We start from the raw sequence: 10105 nt of genomic DNA on the forward strand, positions 1-10105 counted from the left end.
CCCTCAAATGCGTACCAAGGAGGAGGACATTTACTACAAGCTGCACCCTGAACAGTGTGGGACCAGCGGTCAGGGAACAAGGAATTGAGATGGTCACCTGCAGCTTCCAGGTGAGCGGCTCTCTAGATCTTGCCTGGGAGCTGCTGAGGAGCTCATGGTATTCCAGGAAGCCCCCCATCCATGCCTCAGCCTGTGGCTTGGAAGCAGGGGCTTCGCAGAAGATTGCCCTGAGCTGTTGCAAAGCTCTCCATTGTCACCTGCCTGCAACGGCCTCTCTTTTCCACTCTCCAAATCTCGTGTAATGGCAGGCTCTAACCGGGAACTATACTGGTGACAGGATTCTGGAAAATCCCTCAGATTTCTCCAGGATGCAAGGAGACCATAGAAGAGGTTGGTGTAATGCCAAGTCAGCAACAGAAAATACAGAGCCCCACACGTCAGTACCATTACCATCGCCATCGGCATTCACATCAGCATTTCCACCACTGCGTCCTTCTCACCACTCAGCAGCCCCTCTACCATTGCCTCTTCCACAACCACCCTCACCACCATCCTCCATTAATAGCACAATTCCTGCCTCCTATCCCATCACCACCACTGGCGACCCCGGCACCAGCAGCACCAACACTGCTCCCAGCAAAGCCATCGTTACCACCCTTGGTCAGTCCCACCATTAGTATCTGGCATATGTTGGAGAACTGCTCACTTCCTCTTCCCCATGGGAATCTCAGGCCTCTCTCCTTATTGCCCTGAGATTTGCAGAACCTTCCTGAAGGAAACATTCTTTGCCCCACAGACGCTGGCCTTGACCATGGGATGCAGCAAGAGTGCCTCACATCATGGCCCAACAGAAGCTTTCAGAGGCAGCAAGTTCCTGCTGTCTTTGAGTGGCACCCTCATGAGAGAGGAGTGTGTGGGTCAGAGCTACTCCTCCAGTCTGGGACCCTCAGTGAGAAGCTATGGGAGGCGGGGCCCTGGCAACTGCCTGCAGGCACCAGTTAGCGAAGTGGGGGGAACCAGATGTTTGTCGTGAATGTCGTGAACCACTGAGAGGTGAAATCTGTCACTGTGGCAGAGCCGAACAAGATACAACCTCTGCTACTTCCACCATTTTCACCTTCATTGTCACCATTACTGTCACCACTGCCAACCACACCAAGGGCTCACTAGGAGCCATTCCCATCACCTCCTCATCATACCTGCACCATCACTGCCAACCACAATACAGGCTCACTATTACCATCTCCTCTGGCATGACCATCCCCACCACCACTACCATCATCAGTTACTCTCCAGCACAAGCCTTGCTGCTGTCACCACCAGCATCACCACCACCATGACCAACTCCAGCATCACCCATAATTACTCTCCCCCTCACCCCCACCATGACCACTACCTCCACACAAACACTGCTACCATGGTCACCTCTATTATTTAATGACACCTTATCCATCTCCATGGACACTCACCGTGCCTCTCCCCACAGGCACCACAGTCAACAGCAGCGCCTCTCCCACTGCCACCACGATCATAGAGAACTGGGCAGGGCAAGCATCTTTCTCCTGCCCCAGTGGACAAGCCTGCAAGGAACAGCAGGTGCTAACTGGTAACAGCGACATAGTGACAAAAATCCAGCCACAGAGATAAAGAACCAGGTTCATCTGTAGCTACATCTAGTAGAGAAGTTCTGCTCTTCAACTCCTCTGCCAAGCCACATGTGTCAGCAGGTGTAGGTGGGTGGATGCCCGGCACAGGGGGTGAGTCATGCTCTTGATAAGCTGCATGGAAAGACAGCGATGGTCACTGGAGGCTGGGTTTGCAGTGTCTCTACAGTCTGTCTCCATCCGTCCTGGCATTTGGGATTGGTTAGAACATACTGTCCCCTGCTAGGAGCCTGAACCCTAGCACCCATGAGCATTGGAAGAAAAGAGAAAGAGAGAGGGAGGATAATAGCAAGGGATAAAGACTAGAAAAAGGAAGAGAAGAAAGAAGGGAGGAATGAAGGAAGGAAGGAGGAAGGAAAAAAGCTAGGAGTAAAGAAGGGAGGGAAGGGAGAAGGGGGAAGGGAGGGAGGGAAGAAGGAAGGAAGGAATGAAGGCAGGCAGGAAGGAAGGAAGGAAGAGGAAAGGAAGGAAGGAGGGGTAAAGGGAGGTAGGGAGGAAGAAAGGAGGGAAGGAGTGGGAAAGGGAGGAAGGGAGGAGGGAAAGAAGGAAGTGAAGGGAAGGGAAAGGAGGAGGGAGGGAGGAAGGAAGGAAGGAAGGTAGGAAGGAAGGAAGGAAGGAAGGAAGGAAGGAAGGAAGGAAGGAAGGAAGGAAGGAAGGAAAGAAAGAAAGCAGGCAGGTTATTTTTAGTTAAGACTTGGTGACCCAAACATCTAGGCTCTTTATTGGTGTGGTTAGTAGGTGGTTTAGCATGGTTTTGATCTTAACTGGAGTGGGGTGAGGTGAAGGTAGAAACAGATATTAATCAGTATTGTGAATTGCTGTTTCTATATATGATCCAACACCAGAACAAGAATTAAAGGAATATAAATGCCTAAGAATATTTGGTTACCTCACTCACCTGATTCGTTTTCTAGGGCTGTTACAAATGATTACAAACTGGGTGGCTTAAAACAAAATAAATCTCTTCCCCCCAGTTCTGGAGGCCAGAGGTCTGAAATCGAGGTGTTAGCAGGGCCGCACTCCCTCTGGAGGCTGCAGAGAGAGCCCTCCTGGCCCCCAGCTTCTGGCTGCATCAGTGTTCACCTCCTATAAGGACGTGTGTCACTGGATTTAGGGCCCACTTAGATAATCCAGGATGATCTCATCTCAACATCCTTAATTTAATTACATCCGAAAAGATCCTTTTTCCAAATAAGCTCACATTCAGAGGTTCCAAGGATTAGGACAGGAACGTATCTTTTCGGGGGCCCCCATTCAACCTGCTACACTCAGTAATCAATATTTATCATCAATCCCTATTTTTCTTACCAGAATTGAGTGGAACGCTTCTTTGGATTTTCTTACCAGAATTGAGTGGAACGCTTCTTTCAATTTTCTTACCAGAATTGAGTGGAATGCTGCAGCCTTGGCCCTGGTTTCACATCCCCTCCCTCACTGACTCGCTGTGTGACCTTGAGCACTGCGTGTCTCTGAGCCTCGTTCATCCAAGTGTTTACCGATGGCCCTCGTATGCCAGCCACTGTCCTAGACAGGGACAGACTTTCCTGCCTTTGTGGAGCTTACGGCGGAAGACCTGGCCAGATAATGAGCACGAGAAAAGCAGACTCTTTTCCCCACCCCACCCTTCCTGAATCCCACCTTGGCCTCCTCTTGCCTTAGCTGATGCCCAGCCATTGGCAGAGTGGACATACCCAGAAGGCCCTCGCCCACCTCCCCCACCACGGCCACGGACCTTTGTCACCCACCAAGGCTAGAATCTCATGGCCAATCCTGCCTCTGCCCTTTGGCTCCCGGGGCTCAGCCCACACCACCTGAGTCAGAGAGCATCCCGTTCCCACCCACCGCTGTGGCTGCCTCAGTGGCAGGGGCAAGCCCATATGCCCAGCTTTGCCTGGTGCAGAGCTGGGGGCGGGGGTAGGCCACGCCCTGAGAGCTGATGTCATAAAGGGAGCTGTGGAGGGCACCCCACCCTGACCTGGCCCCACAGCGGCAGTGTCCTTCCCCTCCCCCCACCCCTCTCAGTGGGGGCCCCTCCAGTCCCTGAGAACTGGTACTATGAAAAGGTGAACTCCCCAGCAGAATCTTGCCTGGAGCCTGAGGAGTCCAGCCAGGCCCCTGCTGAAGGGCCCCAGACCACCCGCCACCTCTCCACCGTCCTCTGACCAGCTGGGTCCCTGAGCCCACCTGGCCTCCACGTCCCCTCTCCTCTCACCCACACCCCTGGCCATGGCTAACTACTACGAAGTGCTGGGCGTGCAGGCCAGCGCTTCCCCGGAGGACATCAAGAAAGCCTACCGCAAGCTGGCCCTTCGCTGGCACCCCGACAAGAACCCCGACAACAAGGAGGAAGCTGAGAAGAAGTTCAAGCAGGTGTCTGAGGCCTACGAGGTCCTGTCCGACTCCAAGAAGCGCTCCCTGTATGACCGCGCGGGCTGTGACAGCTGGCGGGCCGGCGGCGGGGCCAGCATGCCCTACGGTAGCCCCTTCGACACCGGCTACACCTTCCGTAACCCTGAGGACATCTTCCGGGAGTTTTTCGGTGGCCTGGACCCCTTTTCCTTTGAGTTCTGGGACAGCCCATTCAACAGTGACCGTGGTGGCCGGGGCCATGGCCTGCGGGGGGCCTTCTCGGCGGGCTTTGGAGAGTTCCCAGCCTTCATGGAGGCTTTCTCATCCTTCAACACGCTGGGCCGCAGCGGGGGCAGCCACACCACCTTCTCATCCACTTCCTTCGGGGGCTCCGGCTCTGGCAGCTCGGGGTTCAAGTCGGTGATGTCGTCCACCGAGATAATCAATGGCCACAAGGTTACCACCAAGCGCATCGTGGAGAACGGGCAGGAACGTGTGGAGGTGGAGGAAGATGGGCAGCTCAAGTCAGTGACTGTGAATGGCAAGAAGCAGCTCAAATGGATGGATAGCAAGTAGGCACCTGCCACCTGGCTCTGCCTTCCTTCTGTCACCACTGTGAACGGGGCAGAAAACACATGGGGCCGCAGACATAGCCTGATGGTTAATAAATGTGCCAAGTGAGTTCATGGAACAGCTTGCCCAGCTTTGTGGGGATGTGGGGCCAGCTCCAGCCTAGTGGACGTGAAGGAGGGTATGGATGCTGCCTCCAGGGCCTGCGCTGTTTCCATCAGGAAGCCAGGGGTGGTTCTGCAGGGGGGTCGGTCATCTCTCCTGTGCCCGCCATCTGGGTTGACAAATAACGTGGCTGCCCTGTCCTGATTACCTCAAACCCAACCCTGACCTGTATCCATTCTCTACTGCTGGCCCCTGCCATCTGCACAGGCCTTGCTGTTCCAGTTCTCAGCCTTCCCCCTTTCTACCCACCCACATAGGTTCTTCCCGGGACAGCTGTGCCAAACCCACATTCAATCGCATTGCCTGGTGGCTTTAAACCAGGCTCCCCCGCTCTAAGCATAAGGACTGCACGTCTCATCCTCACCACGAGGGCCTGGTGGCCTGGGCCCACCCACCTGCCCCTGGCCCTCTGCCTCTGACCTCCCACCGTGCTGGCCTCCCCAGTTGTTCCACTGCACCACAAACCCTGCAGCCCCAGGGCCTTTCTACAGGCCATGCTCCCTGGCGAGTGCCCACTCGTCTTCAGGCCTGTCGTCCATGGGTGGGGGCAGGATCCCAGGGAGCAGATCTCAGCCACGTGAAGCCGGAGCTTTCCCCAAGTCAGAGCCAGGCTGATCCCCTCAGAGGGTGAGTGAGCTCCACGTCATGGGAGGTGCCTGTGCTAAAAAGGAAAGGGGACTCTGTTCTGGTGACCTGAGTCCTACCGAGTGCCAATCTTTAAAAAGTATGCATTTTTAAAATAACATTTTACTTTGAGGCTGGGTGCGGGGGGGTGGCTCACGCCTGTAATCTCAGCACTTTGGGAGGCTGAGGCGGGTGGATCACGAGGTCAGGAGTTCGAGACCAGCCTGGCCAACATGGTGAAACCCCATCTGTACTAAAAATAAAAAAATGTATACAAAAATTAGCTGGGCATAGTGGCGAGTGCCTGTAACCACAGCTACTTCAGGGGCTGAGGCAGGAGAATTGTTTAAACCCAGGGGGTGGAGGTTGCAGTGAGCTGAGATCATGCCACTGTACTCCAGCCTGGGCAACAGAGCAAGACTCTGCCTCAAAAAAAGTAACATTTTACTTTGAAACAATCTCGAACTCACAGATGTGTCAGGCACTATTAATTGGATGCAATTCAAGAAATATTGATTGAGCACCTGTTAGACACTGGAGATACAGCAAGGAACAAAACAGGCAGACCCCTACCCTCATGCGGTTAGTATTCTAGTTGAGGGAGACAGATGAGAAACAGATGTGCAGAACATGGTCCCCACTAGCAATGAACGCCGGAGAGGAAATGGGCAGGTGAGCTGACTGAGAAGGGGGCTCAGGGAGTGGGCAGGGGAGTGCTGAGTCACTCAACACCCAAGAGAGTGGCCTCACCGGACACGGTGGCTCACGCCTGTAATCCCAACACTTTGGGAGGCCAAGGTGGGTGGATCACGAAGTCAGGAGATTGAGACCATCCTGGCTAACATGGTGAAACCCCGTCTCTACTAAAAATACAAAAAAATTAGCTGGGCGTGGTGGCAGGCACCTGTAGTCCCAGCTACTCGGGAGGCTGAGGCAGGAGAATGGCGTGAACCTGGGAGGCGGAGCTTGCAGTGAGTCGAGATCATGCCACTGCACTCCAGCCTGGGCGACACAGCGAGACTCTGTCTCAAAAACAAAACAAAACAAAACAAAACAACACACACAAAAAAAACAGAGTGGCCTCCATTTCTGAGGGGGTGACATCTATCAGGAACTGGAATGAAAGTGAGGCACTGGACCATGAGGCCATCTGGGGAAAAAGCGTTCTGGGCAGAGGGAATAGCAAGTGCAAAAGCCTGGGGCAGGAACAGGCCTGCCCCTGTTTGGAGAACAGCAAGAAGGCCAGGAAGGTGGCTATGCATGATTCCATTTAAGGCCCACAACTGTCCACAACCCTCCCAGACAGGGGTCATTGACCCCACTTTATTGAAGAGGAAACTGAGGTCTGGAGAGGAGAGAGTCACACAGCTGGCAAGTGGCTGTGCTAGAATATCACCCCAGATGTTGACTCCAAAGGACCTGCCTTTAAAATGGTGGTGATGATGATGATGCTGGCAGTGACAGCCCAGGGAGATGCGCTTAAGTGCTTGAGTGCATCTATATAAAGGACCAGCAGGTGGCAATTCCTTGTTCCTTGGGATTGGAGTAGAAGCCAAAAAGGAGGTGATTCCAGGTTTGAGGGTTAAAGGATGGTCAGTGACAGGGTCTCTGGCTCCCTGGCTGTGGCAAGGAAGTGTGGCATGGCCACAGAAGGTGTCCTGAGCACCAACTGGACTAGGATCTGGTCAGATTTTGCTCACTTCTGCATCCCAACTCCCAGCCCAGCTCATGGCATCTAGTAGGTGCCCAATAAATGATATGTAATGAAAGAAGGGAGGAGCACTGTGCCAGGGAAGAGTGGGAACCAAGGACCATGCTCAGAGGACACTCTCTGGAGCTCAGGACAGGAGAAGACCCTGGGAGGCCTTTAACCTAGAGAGGAGGGTGAGGCTCAGTCGAATAAGGGGAACAGCCAGTGAAGAACTCATCTCATTTCCAGATGCAGAGTTGGTCCGAGGGGTACTCACGAGGGATGCAGAGGCTGGAAGGCGGGCCTGCTGCTTTTCTCCAAGGGGAGCCTGCTGAAGGCCTCTTCCAGGAAGCCAAGGGGCATCAACCCAAGATCTTCAGGGCTTGAAAAGCCCCCTTGGCTTCTGCATGTGTCTTGGCTTAGAGGACACAGTCGGCAACTTGGCGCTGTGGCTGCGTCTTGAGGCTGAGGCCAAGCTGTGGCTCCCTGGGTTCTGCCTCTGAGAGCCCTGGGACAAGCCAGCAGCTGGAGGTCCCCTAACCATGTTACAGGCAGGGCAGGAGAGCCTCGTGAAACACAGAAGGTCAAACCCCAGCTCCCAGTCCTTCCCTGGGACTAACTTCATCAAAGCCCCCACTACAGCATTAACCACCTGACCTCTGTCCCCGCCGACTTGCTAATTTCACCAATTACTGGCCAGCTGTGTCTGCGTCAAGTGGGCCTGCTTAGCACAGGCAGCTGCTGAGCAAATCCAGTTACAGCCCGGCAGCCCAGGCGGCCACAGTCCTGGCGCTGGGTGCACAGCAGAAACCTGGGTGCTTGCACGGCACTGGTCCCCAAACACCCCAGGACTCCTGGCTCTCTGCTTCCTTCTTGTCGCCCAGCCTCACACCTGGAGCTGGCACCTGCTCTCTCCAATGCAAATCCAACACGGCATCCCCTGCTCAAACGCCTGCGGGGCCCCAGTCACTGACCCGCCCAGCCGAGCATGTGACACCTGGCGGAATCCCTGTGTCTACCCTTAGCCCCACTTCACAGACAGAGAAGCTGAAGCCTGGCAGCTTGAGTGACTTCCTCAGGAGCACATCTGGGGTAGAGTCCAACCCCCTCGCAGCACTCACTGCCTGGGGCCTGCCCCACAGCACTGCCGGCTCCGGGCCCTTTCTGCTGCGGCATCACACTGTTGCCCCTGCCTGGGCCGCCCTTCCCATCTCCTTCGGCTTGTTAAAGTCATCCCTGGAGGCTCCTACTCTGTGTCACTTTCTTGAGGAGGCCTTGCCAAGCTGCGCTGCCGCAGCAGGCCATTCTGGCCTTTCCCGGAGCCTCTTCTAGGCTGGGCTGTGTGTCTAGGGGCCAAGTCTGAAGCAGCGAGGTGTCCTGGGAGCCATTTTCAGAGCCAGATGGGGCAGTGAGAGGTCCGGGAGCCACTTTCAGAGCTGCGCGGGGCAGCCAGGGGTCTGGGAGCCACTTTCAGAGCTGGGCTGAGGCTGGCTGCGCCCTGTGCAGTCCCATGCTGAGTGGAGTCCGCTGAGGTTCCTCCGCTGCCCCAGGGTTCAGCAGGGGGCAGGGGACACCGCAGAGGGTAGCTCCCCGCGAAGATGACGGCCGTGTCCCAGTTGGGTCATTGTCATCCACTGGACATCACTCCAGCCTCCTCCCTGGCCTCCTCCCTTCCCTCTTTCATCCCGTTTTTATCCCAGCAGCCAGAAGGATCCTGTGAAAGCCTGAGTTTTGTGGAACACTTAGGAGTGGAGGCTGCAGTCCCCATGGTGGCCCTCAGGACCTTCCCCAGCCGGCACAGTGACCGCCCCGGCTTCCCCATCATTCTTTGCTCCAGCCCCCTGGCCTCCTCCCCTTCCTACTCACACTGACTTGTTCCTGCACGGGGCCACTGAGCTGGCCGTGACCTCTACCCAGAGTCCTCCTCCGGATCTAACGCAGCCCTCCCTCGCCTCAGATCCAGGCACACCTCCCCGATCTCTCCTGCTCTCTGTGCTCTGGCACTACCCTGCCTCCCACCTCCAGCTTTCGAACATGCTGACCCCATTGCCTGGGACCCACAGCCCACCCAGTGAACACCACCAGATGCTGCTTCCTTGGGAGGTCTCATACTGGGGCAGGTCTCCACCTTCTCCACCCTCCATTCCTGGGTCCACACATTCTGTGAGGGCCCTGGCTGTCTGAAGGGACCAAAAGGCTGTGGGGGAGGGAGTGGATGAGATGGCATCTAAGCTGGAGCATTTTGCAAGTTAGGGTGTCAAGGCCCTGGAAGATGCACTGAGCTTGCAGAGCAGGTGGGGAGCCAGGTCTGTGGCCTCTCAGCCAGGAAGAGCTGGTTTACTCAAATGGCCTTGGCCCCTCAGGCCTGGCTGGGCAGGGATTGTCCACTGGGGCTCAGGCTTCTTCATGGACTGGGTGGGCAGGTACAGTGTTCTCAGCCTACTGCAGAACCTCCCCGACGCCTTCCACTGAGCCAAGCAAGAGATATGGCTGTTCACCCCCATTTTGCAGATGCAGAAACTGAGGCTCAGAGGACGAGAGATGTGGTCAAGGTCACGGGGCCACAGTGGGAACCAGTTCTGCCCCCCTCTTACTCTCCCTCTGCACTGGGCCTGGGGCAGGGTGGGTGGGGCGCAGGCAGCCTCCTGCCCGCCTTCCCTCCCTCTGGCCGGTCGATGTTATCGCAGCTGATTTAATTTCAAAGACGGATTGAGCTGCGGAGGGAGGGAGAGTGGCTAATCGCAGCCGCCATCTGCCCCGTTGTCATGGGGATGGGCTCCCAGCAATTGTGCGGGGCAGACCCAGATAAGGGCACCAAGTGGGCTGGAGGGGATTGTGGTGGGCGGGACGGGGAGGGCAGGAGAACCGGGAGCGACGAGACACGGTGACAGAGACAGGGAGAGACACAGCAGGAAGGGGAGATTGGGATTCCGGGGACCCAGGGACCATAGAGACACAGAGATGCCAAGGAGCCAGGGAGATAGCTGGAGGTGCCCAGGTGAGGGGTGGAGACAGAGCCCCTGGAGGGGGCTGGGGGAGGGTG

The 10105-nt window shown here is 55.9% G+C and overlaps 1 protein-coding gene across 1 annotated transcript; it reads left to right on the plus strand.

Moving 5' to 3' along the window:
- Positions 1-3626: 3626 nt before the first annotated feature.
- DNAJB8 (DnaJ heat shock protein family (Hsp40) member B8) lies at positions 3627-4701 on the plus strand. The gene has a single exon (XM_017885065.1). It carries the CDS (start codon positions 3891-3893, stop codon positions 4587-4589), a length of 699 nt encoding a protein of 232 aa, XP_017740554.1. The 5' UTR covers positions 3627-3890; the 3' UTR covers positions 4590-4701.
- The last annotated feature ends 5404 nt before the right edge of the window (positions 4702-10105 follow it).

Source organism: Rhinopithecus bieti, unplaced genomic scaffold (assembly GCF_001698545.2).
Source record: "Rhinopithecus bieti isolate Rb0 unplaced genomic scaffold, ASM169854v2 scaffold_13262, whole genome shotgun sequence".
Taxonomy (NCBI): domain Eukaryota; kingdom Metazoa; phylum Chordata; class Mammalia; order Primates; family Cercopithecidae; genus Rhinopithecus; species Rhinopithecus bieti.